The 24707-nt window shown below is 47.2% G+C and overlaps 1 protein-coding gene across 2 annotated transcripts in view; it reads left to right on the forward strand.

Annotated features, from left to right (window-relative positions):
* LOC126101556 (leucine-zipper-like transcriptional regulator 1) overlaps positions 1-24707 on the forward strand; it is a 137210-nt gene that overhangs the window by 77792 nt on the left and 34711 nt on the right. For both annotated transcript variants that reach the window (XM_049912193.1, XM_049912194.1), the window contains exons 10-11: positions 1493-1625; positions 5328-5392. In XM_049912193.1, coding sequence (XP_049768150.1) covers positions 1493-1625; positions 5328-5392 — 198 coding nt within the window. The remainder of the gene's footprint in view (positions 1-1492; positions 1626-5327; positions 5393-24707) is intronic.

A 24707-nucleotide genomic window follows, 5' to 3' on the forward strand; every position in this document is an offset into this window, starting at 1 on the left:
AAAGCCCAAAGAGAGAAGGGTAAGATGATGATAACACAGAAAAAGGTGGCTTGAAGATATGGAGAAGTATCTCAAAGCTATGGGAGGCAGGAGTTAAGGCAAGTTGTGGACAGAGAGGAATGGAGGTAGGTGATAAAGGATGCCAAGATTCTGCAAGGACTGTCATGCCGACGAGTTGAGTTGATTCAAAATATGTGCCATCATATCTCTACTCGTATGCAGGTATAAACAGAATTTCATTTCAGTTAGTGGCAAGGCAGGGAGTGAATTGGACCTTCAGTAAGTTTTGTGAAAGTAGATAGGTACCGATTTCTTATTTATTAAGAAAGCACTTGATTTAAATGCATGTTCATGTGGCAATAATATGTTATTGTGGGATTCTGTGTTACAAAAATTTTAGAGAAAAAAAGCAGACTGGTCAGGCTCTGTTCTTCTTCTTCTTAATATCTGTCTTATGACAGGTGTCAACTGAAGGCTCACCTATAATGTTCTGAACATCTTCCTTTGTCTGTTTGTATGTTCATCCATGTATAATCTTGTCCATCATTCCAATTCTTTTCCTTTCTTTTCCTCCCATTCCTTCAATTTTTGCCTCTATAATTCTTTGTTGTAGACAATTCATATGCAGTATATGTCCCAGCCAGGGTTTTCCTCTTTCTGACCTCTGCTAAATAATCTTATTTCTTCTTCTGTTTGCTTCATTACTTCTTCATTCCTAAGTCTTTCTGTCCACTTCACCTTAAGGATTCTTCATAGCTACATTTCAAAACATTATAAATATCTTTCTTCTTCCTTTTTTATGGTTCATGATTCACTATCCCTATGCTCAAGACATAAAATTTAGCAGATCTTATCCTCAGCTCACTTAGAATTCTTCTGTTGGAAATTGGTTCACATTTTTAAATGCCTTCTGGCCAATATATATCATCCTCATTTCTTCTTCTACATGTCATTAAACTTACCAGGTACAGAAATGATATTCTCTCTCTCTTCTGTCTACAAGTATGTTAACTAATCCTTCCTTATAGCCTGTCCCCTTCACTTTTGTCTTTCCTATTTTTATCTTCATTCCATACCCCTAACTCTTTCTTGCAGTACCCAAAAACATGTGCTTTAGCTCCTCTTCTGATTCCATCAGTGTGTTACTTCATCATCTTGATATCTTACAGTTCGTATCCCTTTTCCTCCAATTACACTGCCTCCTGTCCTCTTTGGCCTTACCTATCAGTTCTTATTCAAGTATGTCAATCTTATTCAGTTTTCAAGGCTCAACACCTTTACTGTTTGCTGATTTGTTACCTTTACTCCTTACATTATTTTCTTTGCACCAGACATATTCACTACCATTTTTATATTCAGTTTTGTTTTTTGAGTATAATCCTATCACCAGGCTTAGGTATTATACACTTGCGTTCTAACATTTGAAATATGGAATTACCTCATAAAAAATTATTTTAAATATTCCAACATATTAATTTTTACTTGATTGCAGGTTTTTGGCACAACACAAGTATCATTTAAAGACTTACCACTTCTGGAAGTGAGACTGCGTGATGCAGTTCCTGAGGCATTCGAAATGGTCTTAAATTACATATACACAGATAGAATTGATCCAACCAAGAAAAGTGAGTAGATGTAAATAATAAAAAGCTTAACTGTTGTGAATACCAATGATTGATCTGTGATAAATAAGGACAAAAGCATTTGCAGTATGTCATGAACATCTGTCACTCGTGTGTTTGGTGGTATGGTGGTTATTTTACGCTTTATGTAAAATATGAGTTTTCTTATTAAATGCAATACAAAGCATTACTGTTGCACCTTTATGATATGACAAATCAGAAACAGATGAATACACTTCAAAGAAAATAAAAGTACTGGCATGTCATCTTGTGGTCTCCAGCATAAAGGCTGGTTTGATTCAACTCTCCATGTTAATCTGTCTTTGCAAGTGTCTTCAGTACTGCATAGCTATGGAAACCTACATCCACTGGAATCTGTTACTAATGGCAAATTTTGGTTTCACTCTGTAATTCCCCTATTATTTCCTCCTCTCCTTTAACCCCCTCTCCATGGTGTACTTTATCCCGCCTCTATGTCCTTCACCACCCACTATGACCACCCTCCCCCCTCTATGTCCTTTAACACACACTCTCCCCCCTCTCCCTCACACCAACCTCTCTCTCTCCCCCTCCATCCCTCCCTCCCTCCTTTTAGCTATCTCTCTCTCCTTTCACCCTCCTCTCTTTTCCATCACTCCTCCTCCTCCCCCTCCTCCTCCTCCATTCCTTCCACATCCTCCTCCATTCTTCCCTCATCCTCCTCCTCCTCCACGTCCACCTCCACATCCACATCCTTTCTCCCTGCTCCTCCTTTCCCGCCCTGCTCCTCCTTTCCCGCCCTGCTCCTCCTTTCCCGCCCTGCTCCTCCTTTCCCGCCCTGCTCCTCCTTTCCCGCCCTGCTCCTCCTTTCCCGCCCTGCTCCTCCTTTCCCGCCCTGCTCCTCCTTTCCCGCCCTGCTCCTCCTTTCCCGCCCTGCCCCTCCTTTCCCGCCCTGCCCCTCCTTTCCCGCCCTGCCCCTCCTTTCCCGCCCTGCCCCTCCTTTCCCGCCCTGCCCCTCCTTTCCCGCCCTGCCCCTCCTTTCCCGCCCTGCCCCTCCTTTCCCGCCCTGCCCCTCCTTTCCCGCCCTGCCCCTCCTTTCCCGCCCTGCCCCTCCTTTCCCGCCCTGCCCCTCCTTTCCCGCCCTGCCCCTCCTTTCCCGCCCTGCCCCTCCTTTCCCGCCCTGCCCCTCCTTTCCCGCCCTGCCCCTCCTTTCCCGCCCTGCCCCTCCTTTCCCGCCCTGCCCCTCCTTTCCCGCCCTGCCCCTCCTTTCCCGCCCTGCCCCTCCTTTCCCGCCCTGCCCCTCCTTTCCCGCCCTGCCCCTCCTTTCCCGCCCTGCCCCTCCTTTCCCGCCCTGCCCCTCCTTTCCCGCCCTGCCCCTCCTTTCCCGCCCTGCCCCTCCTTTCCCGCCCTGCCCCTCCTTTCCCGCCCTGCCCCTCCTTTCCCGCCCTGCCCCTCCTTTCCCGCCCTGCCCCTCCTCCTCCTCTCGCCCTGCCCCTCCTCCTCCTCTCGCCCTGCCCCTCCTCCTCCTCTCGCCCTGCCCCTCCTCCTCCTCTCGCCCGGCTCCTCCTCCTCCTCCCGCCCGGCTCCTCCTCCTCCTCCCGCCCGGCTCCTCCTCCTCCTCCCGCCCGGCTCCTCCTCCTCCTCCTCCCGCCCGGCTCCTCCTCCTCCTCCTCCCGCCCGGCTCCTCCTCCTCTTCCTCCCGCCCGGCTCCTCCTCCTCCTCCTCCCGCCCGGCTCCTCCTCCTCCTCCTCCTCCTCCTCCTCCTCCCGCCCGGCTCCTCCTCCTCCTCCTCCTCCTCCCGCCCGGCTCCTCCTCCTCCTCCTCCTCCTCCCGCCCGGCTCCTCCTCCTCCTCCTCCTCCTCCCGCCCGGCTCCTCCTCCTCCTCCTCCTCCTCCTCCTCCTCCTCCCGCCCGGCTCCTCCTCCTCCTCCTCCTCCTCCCGCCCGGCTCCTCCTCCTCCTCCTCCTCCTCCCGCCCGCCTCCTCCTCCTCCTCCTCCTCCCGCCCGGCTCCTCCTCCTCCTCCTCCTCCCGCCCGGCTCCTCCTCCTCCTCCTCCTCCTCCCGCCCGGCTCCTCCTCCCGCCCGGCTCCTCCTCCTCCTCCTCCTCCCGCCCGGCTCCTCCTCCTCCTCCTCCTCCCGCCCGGCTCCTCCTCCTCCTCCTCCTCCCGCCCGGCTCCTCCTCCCGCCCGGCTCCTCCTCCTCCTCCTCCTCCCGCCCGGCTCCTCCTCCCGCCCGGCTCCTCCTCCTCCTCCTCCTCCTCCTCCCGCCCGGCTCCTCCTCCTCCTCCTCCTCCCGCCCGGCTCCTCCTCCTCCTCCTCCTCCCGCCCGGCTCCTCCTCCTCCTCCTCCTCCCGCCCGGCTCCTCCTCCTCCTCCTCCTCCCGCCCGGCTCCTCCTCCTCCTCCTCCTCCCGCCCGGCTCCTCCTCCTCCTCCTCCTCCCGCCCGGCTCCTCCTCCTCCTCCTCCTCCCGCCCGGCTCCTCCTCCTCCTCCTCCTCCCGCCCGGCTCCTCCTCCTCCTCCTCCTCCCGCCCGGCTCCTCCTCCTCCTCCTCCTCCCGCCCGGCTCCTCCTCCTCCTCCTCCTCCCGCCCGGCTCCTCCTCCTCCTCCTCCTCCCGCCCGGCTCCTCCTCCTCCTCCTCCTCCCGCCCGGCTCCTCCTCCTCCTCCTCCTCCCGCCCGGCTCCTCCTCCTCCTCCTCCTCCTCCTCCTCCTCCTCCTCCCGCCCGGCTCCTCCTCCCGCCCGGCTCCTCCTCCTCCTCCTCCTCCTCCTCCCGCCCGGCTCCTCCTCCCGCCCGGCTCCTCCTCCTCCTCCTCCTCCTCCTCCCGCCCGGCTCCTCCTCCTCCTCCTCCTCCTCCTCCCGCCCGGCTCCTCCTCCTCCTCCTCCTCCCGCCCGGCTCCTCCTCCTCCTCCTCCTCCTCCTCCTCCTCCCGCCCGGCTCCTCCTCCTCCTCCTCCTCCTCCTCCTCCCGCCCGGCTCCTCCTCCTCCTCCTCCTCCTCCCGCCCGGCTCCTCCTCCTCCTCCTCCTCCTCCCGCCCGGCTCCTCCTCCTCCTCCTCCCGCCCGGCTCCTCCTCCCGCCCGGCTCCTCCTCCTCCTCCTCCTCCCGCCCGGCTCCTCCTCCTCCTCCTCCTCCCGCCCGGCTCCTCCTCCTCCTCCTCCTCCTCCCGCCCGGCTCCTCCTCCTCCTCCCGCCCGGCTCCTCCTCCTCCTCCTCCTCCTCCCGCCCGGCTCCTCCTCCTCCTCCTCCTCCTCCTCCTCCTCCTCCTCCTCCTCCCGCCCCACCCGTCCCTTCCCCCTTCCCCTCTCCCTCATGCCGGCCCCGCACTTGCCCCCACCCCCCATGCCCCCCAGCTCTTTCTCTCCTCCCCCATGCCCCCTCCTCACCCCTCCCCCTTGATGACAGTTCCCATGCCCCCTACTCTTTTTCTGCATATACGCATGAAGTACATTATCCAGACAAAATTAAATAGTAAAAGTTTGATTAAAATTATACTCTTGTGTTGCTATCTGCAACATCTGTGGCAATCCTATTTTTTCCCAAGAGTTGTGCATATTGTCAGCTGTATCATACTTATTTGCTGGCTGTGTTCTTTGGAAGTGAGCTTATAATCAGATCAGTGGATGTTTATTTACACACATTTCTTGTCAGCTTTACTGCTTATAACTGAAAAAAAGAATCATAAATAAGTATGTTATGTTGTATGATGCTTACTTTTCTTTTTCATTTTGCAGTTGAGGATCCAGTTTGCAACAGAGTTGTTTTGTTGATGATGGACGTGTACAGACTAGCAGTGCAGGTAAACACTTCAACAACTATGTTCATGGCACTATTTTTAAGATGCTATGCTAGTTAACCTATTCATAAATTCTTTGTAGCATTAATATGTTAGCGTCCGGAGTATCAGAAAGATTAAGTTACAGAATCATTTTAAAAAATACATGGTTCAAAAATGAAAATGTATGTGTGTCAGATCTAATATATTGTCTTCACACTGCCATTACAAATGCTTAGGCAGGAGAAGACTGAAATAAACATGTCATGCATGATGTGTTATCCTGTTTGTCTCGATTTTAGAGTGACGTAATCGCCTCAAAGCCTAATCATTCTCTCATCCCTTTTTCATGTGCACAAATTTATTTTTATTTACACTGCAAGAAATGAAGAACAAGACTATCCAGAAATGGAATTGTTAATATAATGGATCTTGTCACACTTGATATTTATCTTAAAACTTCACTCAAAAATTTTTTGGGCAGAAAATGATTATTAAGTTTCAGATAAGTGTGGAGCAGTTTATTTCCTATCTTTTCCCAGAGTTCACTCTATACTTTGCACCTCATATGGCATCTCTGAGAAAGATCTTCAGATATCATGTATCAATACTGTAAGTTATGCTGGCAGCTTGAATATAAAAATGGCATTTTAAATCTCACAGTTTCATGGACAGTAGAAATTAATGGATAGCAAGTTCATGTAAATTTATAGCCTTCCACAATAAGTGATACACTAATATAAAATTTACTCTTACAGTGATAACAAAATTAAGTAACTAATACTGGCTGCGGTAACTCTGTAGTCTGGGTTCTTGACCAGGGTAGATAGTGTTCTAAAATGCTTCAGATTTTGATCAAAGGCTTTGCATGTGCTGCAGACAAGCTTGTCTTTGTGCAGCTGACAGGTTACAGCTACGTTTGGCTGCAGTTACAAGAAGAGTGTGACTCGAGTAAGCACTGACTGGCATAAACTACAAACTAATTGAGCCAGCTGCTGACTTCAGTAAAGATTTAACTAGGCAGAATCAGCTGGATCTTCAGAGTAGAATATTTGTCACAATGCCTAGGTATCATTTCTTTGCAGTGGGTGTGAATTTTCACCAATTATAGACACTATTGCAATGTATAAACTTTGTTTTCCCGTCATAGTTTTACTCTTTCTTTCCCACAGTCATCCAGACAACTTTAGTGGTGGCCAAACTGAAGTCCCATTTATTTCTTTCATTTTGATTTGGTGTTAAAGTTGAGTCATCTCCTCATGGTTAACCTGGTTTGTGGATGTTACAAGGCAGGGATGCTTGCTTGTGTTTAGCCTGTTAGTTTTAAACTGGCTGTTGTGATTGCAGTTCTGTGTTCTCTGCCATCCACCTGAATTCAGAGTGTAAGTTGTCATCTAGTTGCGAAGCTCTTCCCTCATTTGCTGATAGGAATTCAGCCTAATAGCTTGTTTGGGCAGTTGCATGCAATTTAATTGCAACAGGATTTGATGAAGCCTTCATAATGCAAATAGGGTGCTGTGGGCATTGGTGGGGTGTTTTTGGATTGTTGTAAGAGTCTGCGTCAGGCATAGTCAGTTCACTACATAGCTTCTAATCACATTGTTTGCTACCAAAAACATTGTACGGATTGTCATTTCAAGCCCCATACATTATTTCACACTTGTACAGTTCACAAACATCTTATCACGTCTCCGTCATGAGAACATAGTTTTTCATAGTGACATTCTGGGATAATGTTTCTCAGGTTTCTTGCCATGTCAGGTTTGTTTGTCTAGTCAAGTTTTCAGTAACTTTCTCTGTCATTATAAGCTATACAAATAGGTCATGTGGAACTTTGTTATATAGTTAGCTGCATTGTCATTGAAATATCACTAGATTACAGAAATTCCGTATTTTGCTAAAGCTTATGTTGAGGTCAGTGATGGAAGAACATTATCAATGATGCTTATTCTGTTAAATTGTGGATAAATCAACCTCTGTAGCCTTTCTGCATTGAGCACCCATTTTCATTGTTTAATTTGGCCAACTACATACAAGAGCACTACATAGCCATTAGTATGACAGTTAACTTGTAATGGTAATAGAAGGAGCACTGAAAGCTCTAGTATATAAAGAAATCTGACATGGTAAGAAAATGACAAACATGTATCCACCCTATCCCAATGTTTCACATAATCACTGATAGTTTGCTGTAAACACTACAATAAATTCCTACCTCGATCAAGGTTAAAATTTTTAGTTCATAACAATGGATCATGATACAGTGTCATTACTAAATATATATACACATTACAATACATTTGAAGCATGGAACATGGAACAAAGACAAATGTGTGTTGTAATCTATACTGTCCTTATAATGAGAAACACATTTTAACATTAAAAGTTGCATTTGCTTTTGTGCTGGTGATGCTGTAAACTTCATCATATTGGCATGGCATTTTCATGGGAAATCAGGCAACAAATGTGAGGAGATTCAACATAAGTAGCAGAACAGTCATGAAAAGGGGAGCAGCTTGATTGATGAACGCCATTGGCATCTTTGTATGGGACATGGAGCTTTGTATTCTTTGATCATTTACACAAGATAACAAAACTCAGATCACAAGTATCATAACAGAGGAAACATTAAGGAAAGGAAACAGATTTTCAAAAAAGTTGGTATCTGTCAATTGTGCTACAATTTTGCCACATCAGTTTTTATTCTGTTAAAGGTGGCACGTAAATATGACAGGTCACTTCAGAAGTGCTGAAATGCTGTTCGTGTGATGCAGAGCAGTGTTGCAAGCTGCTGCCATCAGGTATGGCAGTAACACAAGATGCTCTTTCCACAGCTGATATCAAGTGTCCAATGAGTGAAATGCAGCAGGCAGTGCATTTTTAGTCCTGAATTTACACTCATGTCGTAACCTAACATCAACCTTGTTATGTGCAATGTGTCTGAGAAGCTGTTAGTCAATGATTTGCAACAGAACTCAAGACAGAAAATTTCAGTTTCAGCACTAAAAGGGAGCTGTAACTTTTCACTTTCTTCAGTTACCTGAAACTGTCCTCGTGTTGACTGGATAAATTGATATGATACCAACTGTTGAGCAGTCCTAGTTGACACACTGTTACAGATTATAGGTGACACAGGCAGATTTAAAATGAAAACAGAATGATAGCAACAAAAAATAAGAGGAAATAAAAGTCAATATCATGATGAAAATGATGCAGCAAAAGATTAAAAATAAAAATTTACATTTAAACCAATTAATTGAAAATAATAATCAATCATTTTGATAAAGATTTACAAAAAGAAGGTTGCATCACCAGACAGGATATGTACCCGCAACCTTATGCACATCAGGACTGTAACTTAATCACTGCACCACAGCACCACAACGTGTTTGGTGTTATATGGATTCCTTTACAGAATGATTTGCTGCCTTGAAAACTTTTGACCTTGTGCAGTATCATATGACGCTTACCTACTGTAGGCCGATCTCTGTGATGATGATGATGATGATGATGATGATGATGAAGATGAAATATGTGATTCCAATTCTAGAAATGCAAAATAAAAGGGCCAGACTCAGGATTCAGGATCCAAACACACAAAGAAAAATGACAGACAAGCCGTTGGAAATAAACTGACCATTTGTTGTGGCAGTTTGGTAATGGGCAAACAGTTCAGGCAGGATGCTGAGTGCTCTGATTGGAGGTAGACGGCTCTGATGTGTGTCGAATAACAAGTAATTTTAATGAGACTGTAGCAACATGACTTGTAATGCAACTAAATACTCAAATGTTCACAGCCTGTTGGGTAGGAATGTCATTGATATAGGTGAGGTGGGCATTTATGTGCTATGTTAATGTCTGCAGATACAGAGACGGTATGTGTAATGTGTCTGCAAACATAGAGCTATGCAGAAGGTATTGTAATGTGAAGATGAACAAACAATTCACAGGCAGATGTTATTTTGTGCCCCCATACACAACTTGCACTAAGCTGAGAGAACAAACAATTAACTTGTTTTTGCTCGCTTCATTCTCCAATGTCTTATTATGGAGGAACACTAGCTAAAGATAGAGCACCAGAATTGGATAATCAGTGCTTAGAATATACCATTATATGGAATAGCAGCTTATGCAGTATACATTATCGTGCAGGATATTTGTGTGATACCATCCCTTTGTACGTTAAGACTGTAAAGATTGAATTATACCCATTAGAATGTGAATGAGATGGATATTGTACTTATGCTATCTGTCGTAAAAATCTATATTTTAGACTTTCCTCTCAAACCTTTTTGTCCATTTGGAGGCTTGTACTTTCTGGTCAGTGTACAATTTGTTGAGAGACACTGAGCATCGAGAAACGCAATCCTTGAACTTTTATGTACTTTGGGCACAAAAAAAATTCCATTCACTCCTGTAGAACTGTAGTCTCTATTAATCGTACTTGCATTCACCAGTTGCTTCAATATAGAAAAATGCTATGTTGCTATGACTCAAACTTTACACTCACAAAATTCTAAAATAAGTGCTGCAGTGGTGGTGCACAGAGATATTCCATTATAGAATCACATTCAATAGGTATCTAAAGAGAAAGAAAACACTGTGGCAGCACCTGCATAGCTGTTGGATCTAGAACTATGCACAGTTGTATTCCTTTCAGACTGCATTGTCTACATTACGCTGTTCCAACTCACATGCCTGTGGGTAGGCAAATGGGTGACATGCAGGCAGTCTTTCAGCCGGGCTGTTTTATAGGTGATTGTTCTCCACTGACCACACACTTTGGGTGGGAATGACCAAGCACATTGACCATGTGCACCCTCTCCAGGGGATTCACATCTCTTATCTCTTTCGTATGTGCTTGCCCACCATGGAACAGCCACCCGTATAGCATTACTTCCCTCTCAGTGCTGCAAGTCTATCCTTCTGCTGTTCTCTTTTCTTATGCCTCAATCCTAGCAAGGTAGCAGTTCCATTATTTGGTGGGGGCAGGAGGGGGGGGGGGGTGGGTTCTGGAAGCCCCTGACCACAAAGGGATCGTACTGTTGGTGGATGAGCTGGAAACTCCCCATGCAAGCCAAGGAGTATATGCCCTTCATGTGTGGGTCACAGGGACACCGGATAACAGTTTACAGGCCAGATAACCATTGCTATGGCTGTGTGGCACCTGTGGGGAGAGCCCTCATTCAGAGTAGGTGGTACCACAGCAGAAGATTCACACAGGAAATGAATTAAACTTCCTTCTGCTGGTGGCTGCATGGCTCCAGCAGTTTCTTCAGATGGGAAAGAGATATATGCCACCATGATATTTCCTCCCTGGCTTCTCCATGGGAAGAGGGCAAGTCAGATGTCTGAATGTGAAACACAGTATCCAATACTTTGTTTGTACTTGGGCTGATGGGAATACTTTTACTGCAATGAAACCATTATTTTTTTGGAAAACAACAAAGACATTTGGGGAAGGTGAGTTCTGAGAAAAATGCAAAATGGTTCGTTATTAATTAAAACTTCCTCTGCTGGCCAATCTGCAGCTCTTCAGGCATGTGATCATGTATGTGACACATCTGTGACCACTGCACCACACAAAACTTTGAACATGGTCCAAGAAATCTTGTTCCACAGAGAGTTCACACTCCAAACAGATGAGCAGCAGCTCTGAACTAAGCTTCACTGGCAAGGCATACATTTTATCAGACATGTGCAGAAAGGGCCCAAGGATGATTGTATGGATGTAGGCAGCTTTATCTTAGCCTTTGAAGGGAATGTTGGCCCAGAGAAAGTTAAGGTCATGGTGTACAGGTAGGATGTGAAACCTTATGTCCCACCACCTATGGGATGCTTCATATGGTTTTACATTGGACCTAAATCATCTCGCTACATGGCAGACCCAAAATATCACTTCCAAGGAAGATCACTTCATGAAGGTAGTCCTTAGGAACATCCATCTTTTTGTGTCAACAAGGCAGAACATCACACTTGTTTGCCAGTCTGCCACTTTACAAGAAAGAGGTGACTCTATTGACTGCCTGTCTTATGCAAAAGCGTAGAAGAGATATGAATGCCTACCTTTTGTGATTATGATGACCATTGCATTAATGTCATGACTATTGCATGCCCCTCCCCCTCCAAGAAATCAACTACCTAATCAAAATCACACCCTCCTCTCATCACATGGTTTCTGTGGTGCTTTCTTTGAGAACCACTTCCTGCACCAGGTTAGAGAAGCATTCTCATTCCACAGTGTGTGCTGGTGACAGGGCTTCCTCTCAGGATCCCTTCCCCCAGCAACCCTCAGACTGGAGGCCTGACATCAAATACTGGCTGAAGGAGCCCCAGCTTGTGGGTCCCCGTGCTGTCCATTCTTCATTTGTCCCCATGCTCAATGCAGGTACCCCCTTGAACGGACCTTTCCCTCAAAAGATTATGAAGAAGAAGAAGAAGAAGAAGAAGAAGAAGAAGAAGAGGAGGAGGGAGAAGAAGAAGAAGAAGAAGAAGATCTGTGACAAGAGTCCTCCAGTTTCCCCAGACATCAAATCCCCTCATGCAGTCAGATTCTTAGCTGATATTTGTGGATGTGGTTCCATCACAAGCAGTGACCCTGTGGTGTGGCCAGTCCTTCTGGCCCCTTCACACCTAACCTGGCTATCAGTCACATGATCATTCAGTGGAATTCTAATGGGTATTATCATCACCTGCCAAAACACCACCAACTTATTTCCTCTTCTGCAGTATGCATTGCTTTCCAAGAAATGCACTTTGATACTATTCTCCAACACTCCATGGTTATTGTGTGTTGTGCTGGAACTATGCTGGTCCCGGGTGGGCATCTGAAGGGTCTGTAGTTTGGTTTGTTCAGATGTCATCAGTGAATGGAGTCCCTTTCATACCTCGTTGGAGGCAATAGCTGTGCAGGTGCACGTAACCTCAGTGATTAACTTTTGCAGTGATTACCTACCTCCAGACAGGCCACTTACTTACGTTGAATCGATCACATTAACCCAACAATCCCTCCCCTCCCCCCCTCCTCTCCCTTTGTTCCTGCTTGAGGACTTAATACTCACCACCCCCTGAGGGGGGTACCACTTCATTTGGTAGGAACCTTCTAATTGATGAGCTTGTCACAGACTGTGATCCATGCCACCTCAACAGTGGTTCTCCAACCCACTTCAGTGCCACCTATGCCACCTTTTCGGCTTTCGATCTAATGATCTCTTCCGCTAATCTTGTGGCTTTGCTACAGTGACCTCTTTCGGGCGACCCTATTGTTTCCTTGCCATCCCCCCCCCCCCCCCCCCCACCCACCCACCCACACACACACACACACACACACACACACACACACACACTCTTCACATCAGGCCTTTGTATGCCTCTGCTGTTATATGTTACATTTGCTGCCTCTCTGTTGGATAGTACTGATGAGGTTGTGCGAGGCATCTCAGATGCAATCATTCACACTGCTGGAACTGCCATTGCCCTTTCTATAGCTTCCGTCTGCCATCAATCGATGCTGCGGTGGATTAAAGACATTGTAATAGCTGTATAAGATTGCCAGTGAGCCCTGCAATGGTTCAAATGGCACTCCTTGCCAACCAACTTGATCATTTTTAAGTGACTTCTTGCTAAAGGTCACACCCACAGTAAAAAGGAACACTGGCAGTGCTATGTCTCCTCCCTGGGGACATATTTCTCTTCATCTCAGGTGTGAGCCAAGCTCTGTGGTCTTACAGGCCACTGACAACCATCAGCTGTTCTGGATCTTGTTCTACAAGTTGGTTTTTTTTTACCAGTTCATCAGTTCTTGCAGAACACCTTGTGACCCACTCTGTGAAAGCATCGGTGTCCTCTTCCTAAGTTGAAGGCATCCCCGTATGTTTCACTCCCCCACCAAGTTAAATCCTGTAATGAACCCTTCACTGACTGGCAGCTTCAGTCTCATTCAATTCAGCCAGATGATCTATCACCTAAATATTCCCCAAAGGCAACATCTCCTCTGGGTTTTCAACTGTCTTTGCCTCTAAGGTGCCATCCCTTCATGATGGAGAGATAGCCAGGCAAGAACTCAACATCTCTAAACAGTTACCGACTGATTAGTCTGACTACATACTCTGTAAGCTGCTTGAAAGGATGGTTTCCCACAGATGATGCCAGTTTTTGAATCTTGGATGAAAGACATGATGAGTAGTATTTGTTTGAGCTGATTCCAGCTACACACTGCAAAATGAAATTGCAAATATCTGCCAAAATACTATAGAAAATGCAGCTGATGACTCTTCAGATGGTCACCTTGTACACAGTAAGTGCATGTTACAGATGTATTTAAATATGATATCTGAGGTATTAAGAGTCCTTTTATATTAGCCTCTATGGCCTGACAACTAGTTACAAGCTTTCATCCCATGACAATAGTGTCCAACACAACCAAGAATTGTGATGGCTCAGCATTTGACAACTATAACACATTTAAGTAACTACTTGTGTACCACACAGATAAGACAGATAATGGACCCTATGGTGATAACATATACTTGATTATAATTAGACTTCAAATATCCATGGAGTTTTTTTAGAACTACTCAGTTTTAACATGATTAAGATACACACAACATGTAAGTACTATTATATTTCTACTGTATATAATAGAGGGAAACATTCCATGTGGGAAAAATATATTTAAAAACAAAGATGATGTGACTTACCAAACAAAAGTGCTGGCAGGTTGATAGACACACAGACAAACACAAACATACACCCAAAATTCAAGCTTTCGCAACCAACAGTTGAGGGAAGGAGAGGAAAAGACAAAAGGATGTGGGTTTTAAGGGAGAGGGTAAGGAGTCATTCCAATCCCGGGAGCGGAAAGGCTTACCCTAGGGGGAAAAAAGGACAGGTATACAAGCGCGCGCACACACACGCGCGCACACACGCGCACGCGCGCACACAACCTTCTGCACATACACAGACACAAGCAGGCATTTGTAAAGGCAAAGAGTTTGGGCAGAGATGTCGGTCGAGGCGGAAGTACAGAGGCAAAGATGTTCTTGAATGACAGGGTAGCTATGAACGGTGGCAACTTGAAATTAGCAGAGGTTGAGGCCTGGCGGGTAATGAGAAGAGAGGATATACTGAAGGGCAAGTTCCCATCTCCGGAGTTCTGACAGGTTCATGTTAGTGGGAAGTATCCAGATAACCCAGATGGTGTAACACTGCCAAGATGTGCTGCCCGTGCACCAAGGCATGTTTAGCCACAGGGTGATCCTCATTACCAACAAACACTTTCTGCCTGTGTCCATTCATGCTAATGGACAGTTTGTTACTGGTCATTCCCACACAGAAAGCTTCACAGTGTGGGCAAGTCAGTTGGTTAATCACGTGGGTGCTTTCACACGTGGCTCTGCCTTTGATTGTGTACACCTTCCGGGTTACAGGACTGGAGTAGGTGGTGGTGGGAGGCTGCATGGGACAGGTTTTACACTGGGAGCAGTTACAAGGGTAGGAGCCAGAGGGTAGGGAAGGTGGTTTGGGGATTTCTTAGGGATGAACTAAGAGGTTACAAAGGTTAGGTGGACAGCGGAAAGACACTCTTGGTGGAGTGAGGAGGATTTCATGAAGGATGGATCTCATTTCACGGTGATGTTGAGCGCCCATAAACCCCAACACACACACACACACACACACACACACACACACACACACACACACACACACACATTTCAGGGCAGGATTTTAGGAAGTCGTATCCCTGCTGGAGAGCCACATTCAGAGTCTGATCCAATCCCGGAAAGTATCCTGTCACAAGTGGGGCACTTTTGGGGTTCTTCTGTGGGAGGTTCTGGGTTTGAGGGGATGAGGAAGTGGATCTGGTTATTTGCTTCTGTACCAGATTGGGAGGGTAGTTGCGGGATGCGAAAGCTGTCTTCAGGTTTTTGATGTAATGGTTCAGGGAGCAGATTCGTTTGCCACGAAGACCTAGGCTGTAGGGAAGGGACCGTTTGATGTGGAATGGGTGGCAGCTGTCATAATGGAGTTTGGTGTGTTTGGTGTGGACGGATGTGTGAAGCTGGGCATTGGACAGATGGAGGTCAACGTCAAGGAAAGTGGCATGGGATTTGGAGTAGGACCAGGTGAATCTGATGGAACCACAGGAGTTGAGGTTGGAGAGGAAATTCTGGAGTTCTTCCTCACTGTGAGTCCAGTTCATGAAGATGTCATCAATAAATCTGTACCAAACTTTGGGTTGGCAGGCCTGGGTAACCAAGAAGGCTTCCTCTAAGCAACCCATAAATAGGTTGGCGTACGAGGGGGCCATCCTGGTACCCATGGCTGTTCCCTTTAATTGTTGGTATGTCTGGCCTTCGAAAGTGAAGAAGTTGTGGGTCAGGATGAAGCTGGCTAAGGTAATGAGGAAGGAGGTTTTAGGTAGGGTGGCAGGTGATCGGCGTGAAAGGAAGTGCTCCATCGCAGCGAGGCCCTGGACGTGCGGAATATTTGTGTATAAGGAAGTGGCATCAATGGTTACAAGGATGATGAAGGATGGGAGACTGCATGTAATGGGTTGAAGGTGTTGATCTACGTAGGCAGAGATACGTTCTGTGGAGGCTTGGTAAGCAGCTACAATGAGACGGCCGGGATGATTGGGTTTGTGAATTTTAGGAAGAATGTAGAAGGTAGGGTTGCGGGGTGTCGGTGGGGTCAGGAGGTTGATGGAGTCAGATGAATGGTTTTGTAGGGGGCCTAAGGTTCTGAGGATTCCTTGAAGCTCTGCCTGGATATTAGGAATGGGATTACCTTGGCATACTTTGTATTTAGTGTTGTGTGAAAGCTGACGCAGTCCCGAAGCCACACACTCCGAAGCCCCCAGGGGTCCACAACTCTTTTGTGGATACGTGTGTAACGAGCACGGGACTTCGAGCTAATGTGGCCTTCTTTCCTTTCCGGGCTGCATACCTTCCCTTTCCGCATCCTTCCCCATCCCCCATCTTCGCCCCCCCCCCCCCCTCACCTCCGCCTCTTTCCTTCTCTTTCTCCCCCTCTGGGAGTATGTTTTGTGCCTACGTCCGGAGACGGATGCTCGGAACTGTAACACATTCTTTGCTTTCTCCGCTTGCAAGTCTTCGTCCTTCCTTTGTCCTCCTCTTTTCTTTACCTCTTCTCTTTTCCCTTTTCTCCGCTGCGGCATTTGAGACCTCTCTTCCTTCCTTTCCCTTTGTTTTTTTCCTTTCCCTTTTTTTCTCCCTGTGCGTGTCTGAAGGCCAACCCATGCATAGTCGGTGACGGGGTAACGCGTAATTCCCCGTCCCGGGTAGACAGGTAGGACACGTACATACTCCCTGGTAACGGCCAGGCCCAGGGAGGGGTGATTACCCGAGCTGATACCTTCCAAAAGTGCCGATTGGTCCCTCCGTCTGTTTCTCGGGAGGTGTGACCTGAGATGTGAACAGTCACCTAAGGCGGGAGTGCCCTCAGAGAGGGCCCCCACGAGGAAGGAGCGCACCATCAGAGACGCCAGTAATCATGGGGGATACTTTTGCAATGGTTTCCTCTTCTTCTACTATGTCTGCTCACAAGCGTAAGTTCAATGAGTCTCAGCCACAGACAGTCCTTCCATCGTTGCCACAGTTCCTTGTTGTTTCTCAGTCTGACGAAGGTCACGACTTCTCCACGGTCAACCCTTTCATTATTCAGAAAGGTGTCGACGCAATTGCAGGTCCTGTCAAGTTTTGTTCCAGATTACGAAATGGCACCTTGTGGTTAGAAACAGTCAGTGCCCTCCAGGCACAAAAATTGCTGCGTTCTTCACTGCTACACACCTTCCCTGTCTGAGTGGAACCACACTGTACTTTAAATTCATCACGTAGGGTCGTTTATACACGCTCCCTCGGCGGATTGTCCGACAAGGAAATTCAACACTACCTGTCTGACCAGGGCGTAACAGCTATTAATAGAGTCATGAAAAGGGTTGACACAAACATCATTCCAACCCGTACTGTCTTCTTGACATTTGACAAAGTTCAACTCCCATCGAAAATCAAAGCAGGCTATGAGATAATTTCCGTTCGCCCTTACATCCCAAACCCTACACGTTGCTATCGGTGTCAGCGGTTCAATCACACCAGCCAGTCCTGTTCCTATCCGGCAAAATGTGTTAGGTGTGGCAAGGATACCCATGAGGGCGCTTGTCCACCTCCATCCCCTCATTGCATCAACTGTATGGGTGACCATGCTGCTTCCTCTAGAGATTGCCCCATTTTTAAAGACGAAAAGCTCATTCAGGAAATCAGAGTGAAGGAAAAGATGTCGACCTTTGCTGCTCGAAAATTATTCGCCAGTCAAAAACCCACCGTGCCTCAGACAGGGAAATACAGCACTGTCCTTGCCTCTCCTCGGCCAACAAAGGAGGCGGCCACGCAGACTTGTGATCTCACCTTTAGTGCCACGGTCGTCAGATCGTCCAGCGCAAAGATCGCCCGTTCAACCTCCCCACTTTTGCCTGCTCACTCTATGGCTCACCCTTCATCGGGTTCTGCTAAATCTCGAGCCCAAAAGTCAGGCACCAAGACTTCGAAAAAAGAGCATACTCGTGAAGATTTTTTACGTACCCCAACTTCACAACCATCGGTTCCTCCTTCATCTAAACATCATGTTTCCAAGAAGGCTAATAAGAAACCCAGTTCCTCTCCTTCTCTGCCAAAGCATGTCTCATCTACAGCACCACCTGGCGGTAATCGCCCTCGGCCGTCTTCTGTGTCGCCGAGGCGCACTGCTGGCGGCCGATCAACCGGCCAATCGCTGGTGGCAGGAGCTGCTCCTGAACAACCTATGGATCAGGATCTTCTGCCTTCGGCTGAATGCCATTCCATGCTGTCGGTCACAAGCTGTGAGCAGTCGTTGAGTTGACGGCAACCTTGGTCACATTCATCCATTTTCTGTTCACCCTATGTCCATTATCCACTGGAATATCCGCGGCATTCGAGCCAATCGGGATGAATTGTCGATCCTCGTACGATCCTACTTGCCGGTCATCTTCTGTCTTCAGGAAACAAAGCTGCGTCCCCATGACCGCTTTGTTCTCCCCCATTTTCAGTCCATCTGATTTGATCTCCCCTCTGTTGAAGGCACTCCAGCACATGGAGGACTTACGATTGTTCTCCATGATACTCTCCATTATCACCCAATCCCCTTAAACACTTCCTTCCAAGCAGTCGCTGTCCATCTTTCCCTTTCTGGATACACCTTTTCTCTTTGTACTGTATACATTCCATCATCCACACCAATGGCACGAGCTGATCTCCTTCATCTTCTTGGTCAGCTTCCACCCCCCTATTTGCTGGTTGGGGACTTCAATGCCCACCACCCGCTTTGGGGATCTCCACATCCTTGTCCGCGTGGCTCACTATTGCTAGACGTCTACCACCAAGCGGATCTAGTTTGCCTCAATACTGGGGACCCTACATTTTTGTCTGCCTCCACGAGAAATTTCTCTCATTTGGACCTTTCGGTCGGTACTGTTCCGCTAGCTCGGCGCTTCGAATGGTTCGCCCTTGATGAAACACACTCGAGTGACCACTTTCCATGTGTCCTTAGACTGCAGCCTCAACTGCCATATATGTGCCCGCGACGCTGGAAGTTTGCCCAAGCCGATTGGACACTTTTTTCGTCTCTAGCTACATTCGATGACCGTCACTTTCCTAGCGTCAACAGTGAGGTCACACATATTACAGACATTATTTTTACAGCTGCGAAACGTTCAATACCACGCACCTCCGAATTGCCCCGGCGCCCCCCAGTTCCTTGGTGGAACGAGGCATGCCGTGACGCAATACGTGAGCGGCGACGTGCTATTCGCGTTTTCCGCCACCATCCTACTTTGGCCAACTGTATCCGCTATAAGCAGTTCCGTGCGCGATGCCATCGCATCATCCGCGATAGCAAGAAGGCAAGCTGGAAATTCTTTACTAGCTCATTTAACGCCTTCACTCCCTCCTCGGAAGTTTGGAGTCGGATTTGACGGTTATTAGGCGTGCCTAGTTTCTCCCCGGTCTCTGGGCTCACTGTCGCGCATGATACATTAGTGGACCCCGTCGCAATTTCTAACTCATTGGGTCAACACTTTGCTGAGATTTCGAGCTCTTCAAATTACCCGCCAGCGTTTCTCCCGAAGAAACGTGCAGCGGAAGTGCAACCTCTTGCTTTCTCCTCTCAAAATCGCGAAAGCTATAATACTGTTTTCTCCATGCGGGAACTCCAACATGCACTCTCTTCTTCTCGCTCCTCTGCCCCAGGACCAGATGGTATCCACATCCAAATGTTGCTGCACTTATCAACCCCTAGTCTGCGTTACCTCCTTCGCCTTTATAATCGAATTTGGACCGACAGTACTTTTCCCAGACGATGGCGGGAAGCTATCGTCGTTCCTGTTCCGAAGCCTGGAAAGGACAAACATCTCCCCTCTAGCTATCGCCCCATTTCTCTCACGAGTAGTGTATGTAAGGTTTTGGAGCGTATGGTGAATTGCCATTTAGCTTGGTGGATGGAGTCCCGTAGTCTTTTAACACCTGCCCAATGCGGTTTCTGAAAGCATCGTTCTGCAGTTGACCATCTTGTTGCTCTCTCCACTTATATCATGAACAATTTTCTCCGGAAACGCTAAACTGTAGCGATATTTTTTGATCTGGAGAGAGCATACAATACCTGTTGGAGGACAGTCATCCTCCGCACACTGTTCTCTTGGGGCTTTCGCAGTCGGTTGCCCATTTTTCTTTGCGAATTTGTGGCAGAGCGCACATCTAAAGTGCGGGTGAACACTACTCTCTCCCGTACCTTCTCCCAAGAAAACGGGGTACCCCAGGGCTCCGTGCTAAGTGTTGTACTGTTTGCCATTGCCATAAATCCCATTATGGACTGTCTCCTTCCCGATGTCTCAGGCTCCCTCTTTGTGGGCGATTTTGCGCTCTAGTACAGCTCTCAACGGACCAGCCTTGTTGAACGACGTCTTCAAGGATGTCTCCATCGCCTCCACTCTAGGAGCATCGAAACCAGCTTCCGCTTTTCTCCCAGTAAGACTGTTTGTGTTAATTTTTGGCGTCGTAAGGAGTTTCTTCCACCCTCCTTACATCTAAGACCTGTCAACCTTCCGTTTTCGGACGTCGCTAAATTCTTGGGTCTTATGTTTGACAGAAAACTGTGCTGGTCCTCCCACATTTCCTATCTTTCGGCTCGCTGTGTCCTGAATGGTACCTCCTGGGGAGTGGACTGAGTGGTCCTTCTCTGCCTTTGTCGCGCCTTAGTGCGCTCGAAATTGGACTATGGAAGCATAGTTTACTCCTCTGCTCGGCCGTCTATTCTTCGGCCTCTTGACTCTATCCACCACCGTGGATTACGTTTAGTGTCTGGAGCTTTTTACACCAGCCCTGTGGAAAGCCTTTATGCTGAAACTGCTGAACCTCCACTGTCCAATCGGCGAGCTGTCCTTCTGAGTCGTTATGCTAGCCATCTGTCTTCCATGCCTGCTAATCCATCCCATGGTCATTTTTTTCGACGCCTCCTTGGATGTAGGGTATGCTGGCCACCCTTCCTCCCTACTACTACCGGGAGTCCCCTTCCGTCAACTGCTCCATTCTCTTTCCTTCCGCTTTCCTAAAACCTTCTTGACAACTTGGGGTACAGCACCGCCTTGGCTCCGTCCCCGGACCTGCCTGCTCTGTGACCTTTCTCAATTTCCCAAGGATGGTACCCCTTCACTTATTTATCGTTAGGCATTTGCTGCTCAATGTGCACAAATGAAGGAAGCCACATTTATTTACACTGATGGCTCAAAAACATCGCTAGGTGCAGGGAGTGCCTATATTGTTGGAGACACCCCAAATCGATTTCAGCTTCCCGACCAGTGTTCGGTTTATACTGCAGAGCTTTACGCTGTTCTCCAGGCTGTCCAATACATCCGCCGCCATCAGCAGCTACAGTATGTTATCTGTTCAGATTCTCTCAGCTCTCTCCTCAGTCTCAAAGCTCTCTCTCCTGTCCACCCTCTGGTCCACCGGATTCAGGACTGCCTACGCTTGCTCCATTTGGGGGGCGTCTCGGTGGCGTTCCTCTGGCTCCCAGGACACGTTGGTATCTGTGGAAATGAGGCGGCCGATATAGCAGCCAAGGCTGCAGTCTCTCCTCTTCGGCCAGCTATTCGATCGATTCCCTTTGCCGATCTACGGAGCGTTTTATGTCGTCGTGTTGTTCTTTCATGGCACATACATTGGTCGACACTTCTCCATAATAAATTGCGGGACGTGAAAGCTCTTCCCTGTGCCTGGACCTCTTCCTACCAAACGCGTCGTCGGGAGAAGGTAATTTTAACTAGACTCCGGATAGGGCACTGTCTTTTTAGCCATCGACATCTTTTAAGCGGCAGTCCTCCCCCACTCTGTCCCCACTGCTCTCAGCTGTGGACGGTAAGACACCTTTTAATTGAGTGCCCCTATTTTACTCGGTTACGTGCCCGTCTACAGCTGTCGCCTGATATATCGTCCATTTTAGCAGATGACACGCGCTCGGCCGATCATGTTCTCGAGTTTATTAGTGCCAGTGAGATGACGTCAGTCATTTGAAGCTCTTTTTGGGGACAACCAACCCACCTTCTATAGGGGTTTTTTAAGCTTTCTTTCTGTTTTTAGTTTCTCTAATTTTTTGAGTTTCGTTCCCATTGCTGCTGGTCCGTTTTCGTTTTTTACCATTTCCTAAGTCACAGACCGGGCACTAATGACCATAGCAGTTTTGCGCCAAAAAAGAAAAAAAGAAAAAAAAACAACAACAACAACAACAACAACACTCCCGATGATCAAGTACCACGGTCGTGGAACCCTTGTCCGCTGGAAGAATGACGATGGATCGGTCAGCCTTCAGATCACGGATAGCCTGGGCTTCAGCAGTGGTGATGTTGGGAGTAGGATTAAGGTTTTTTAAGAAGGATTGAGAGGCAAGGCTGGAAGTCAGAAATTCCTGGAAGGTTTGGAGAGGGTGATTTTGAGGAAGAGGAGGTGGGTCCCACTGCGACTGAGGATGCAACTGTTCCAGGCAGGGTTCAATTTGGGTAGTGTCTTGGGGAGTTGGATCATTAGGAGTAGGATTAGGATCATTTTTCTTGTCTTGGTGGCAAAGTGATATTTCCAGCAGAGAGTATGAGTGTAGGACAGTAAATCTTTGACGAGGGCTGTTTGGTTGAATCTGGGAGTGGGGCTGAAGGTGGGGCCTTTGGATAGGACAGAGGTTTCGGATTGGGAGAGAGGTTTGGAGGAAAGGTTAACTACTGAATTAGGGTGTTGTGGTTCCAGATTGTGTTGATTAGAATTTTGAGGTTTTGGGGGGTTGGAGCTGGAAGTGGGAGATTGAGTAGATGGGAGAGACTGGGTCTGTGTGCAATGAGAGTAGGTTGAGGTTTGCTGGAAAGGTTGTGAAGGGTGAGTGAGTTGCCTTTCAGGGGGTGGGAAACCAGGAGATTGGATAGTTTTTTGAGGTGGAGGGTGGCATGCTGTTCTAATTTGCGGTTGGCCTGTAGGATGATGCTCTGAACAGCCGGTGTGGATGTGGGAGAGGAAAGATTGAGGACTTTTATTAAGGATAGGAGTTAACGGGTGAGTTCATTGGCTGAGTTGATGTGTAGGTGAAGGATTAGGTGGGTGAGGGCAATGGAGTGTTCGGTTTGGAACTGGTATAGGGACTGATGGAAAGAAGGGTTACAGCCAGAGATGGGAACTTTAAGTGTGAGGCCTTTGGGGGTAATGCCAAATGTCAGACAAGCCTGAGAAAATAAAATATGGGAGCGTAATCTGGCTAGGGCAAAGGCATGTTTGCGGAGGGAATGTAAATAAAACTTAATGGGGTCGTTGTGGGGATGTTGTGAGGGTGACATGGTATTAGAAGGTAGAAAGTGTAACATGAGGCTGAAATGAAAATGAAAATAAAAATATATGGGGAGAGATAAAGGTGAACTAGAAAGCAACTGGAGATCTGGTGTGAAAAAAGGCGAAAAAGTGTTGGTTAAAGCTGAGGTATGTTGATCCTGTGGTGAACTTGGGTTGGTAAACAACGATGTGCACAAAGATTAGGTGGTTGTGTTGTCGCCAAAACACGTTAAAGGGTGGAGAAATTCGGGAAAATTTTGAAAAAACTGCGTGTAAATGTGTTAAAAGGAGTGGTTTTGTGGTGGCAGATTATGAAAATGAGGCTAACAATTGTCTGACAAACAAATAATGACATTAAAACCTGTGGGAAGTGGCTAAAAATGACCAGTGATGTGGGGAAAATGGAAATGGAAATAAAGCGAAAGTTATTAGAACTAGCCGAAATGGTTGTTTAATAGGTGAAAGGAACTGTTTGTGAACTGGAAACGGTGGATTTTATAGCAGCGGTAGTGTTGAAAGTGGAAAAAATTTTTTTGGTTATGGTTTGGAAGTGGGTTATGTATTATTGAGGACCGTATTTACTCGAATCTAAGCCGCACCTGAAAAATGAGACTCGAAATCAAGCAAAAAAAATTTTCCCGAATCTAAGCCGCACCTGAAATTTGAGACTGGAAATTCAGGGGGAGAGAAAAGTTTTGGGCTGCATCTCCAAATCGAAACTAAGTTGGTCCATTGTAATATAAGACACAATTTAGGTCGAATGAATGACGATATAGCGACAGTAGTTTGGTTCGAGTCATAAGCTTAGCAGTTAAGCTTTACCAGGTAGCCATTGCTATGCGTCAGGTGCTCCGTCCGTATTTATATGGATACCCTTCCTTTTTCACGTGCTTCGTCTGGTTTGAATTGACTGCTTATTTTTCTTTGATCTGATAAGCGCAGTTCTTTTTGTTATAGGTGTTTACGTCACTCTAAGCTGAAAATGCATTACTGTACTGTGTCATGCATTGTTTGTTGGATTCTGATAGTACGTGTTTATGGCCTGTCGCCGCTCGTGGCATGGCTTGCTTTGTGCGCGCTACCGCCGCTTTTTTAAAAAAACAAAAAAGGGGAGAGAGAGAGAGAGAGAGAGAGAGAGAGAGAGAGAGAGAGAGAGAGAGAGAGGAATCGTCTCATTAGCAAAACAATGGCAAGAGACTGATATTTGTTGTTACTTAACACTGCTGCTTTCTTTGATAATGATCAACAAGAACCAAATAATAGACTGCGTATTATAGAAGATGTTCTGAACGAGAGTTTAGTGAAAATTTTTTCTCCCTTTGAAAATCTTTGCAGGTGCCTCTTTAGTACATTACATTCTGCACAGAAATTAGAGTCAATTTAGATTTAAAAATCTAGTAAATTGCCGTGCTTCATTTCTGACTGTATCACTATTAGGCATAAGA

This window comes from Schistocerca cancellata, chromosome 9 (genome assembly GCF_023864275.1).
Source record: "Schistocerca cancellata isolate TAMUIC-IGC-003103 chromosome 9, iqSchCanc2.1, whole genome shotgun sequence".
NCBI lineage: Eukaryota > Metazoa > Arthropoda > Insecta > Orthoptera > Acrididae > Schistocerca > Schistocerca cancellata.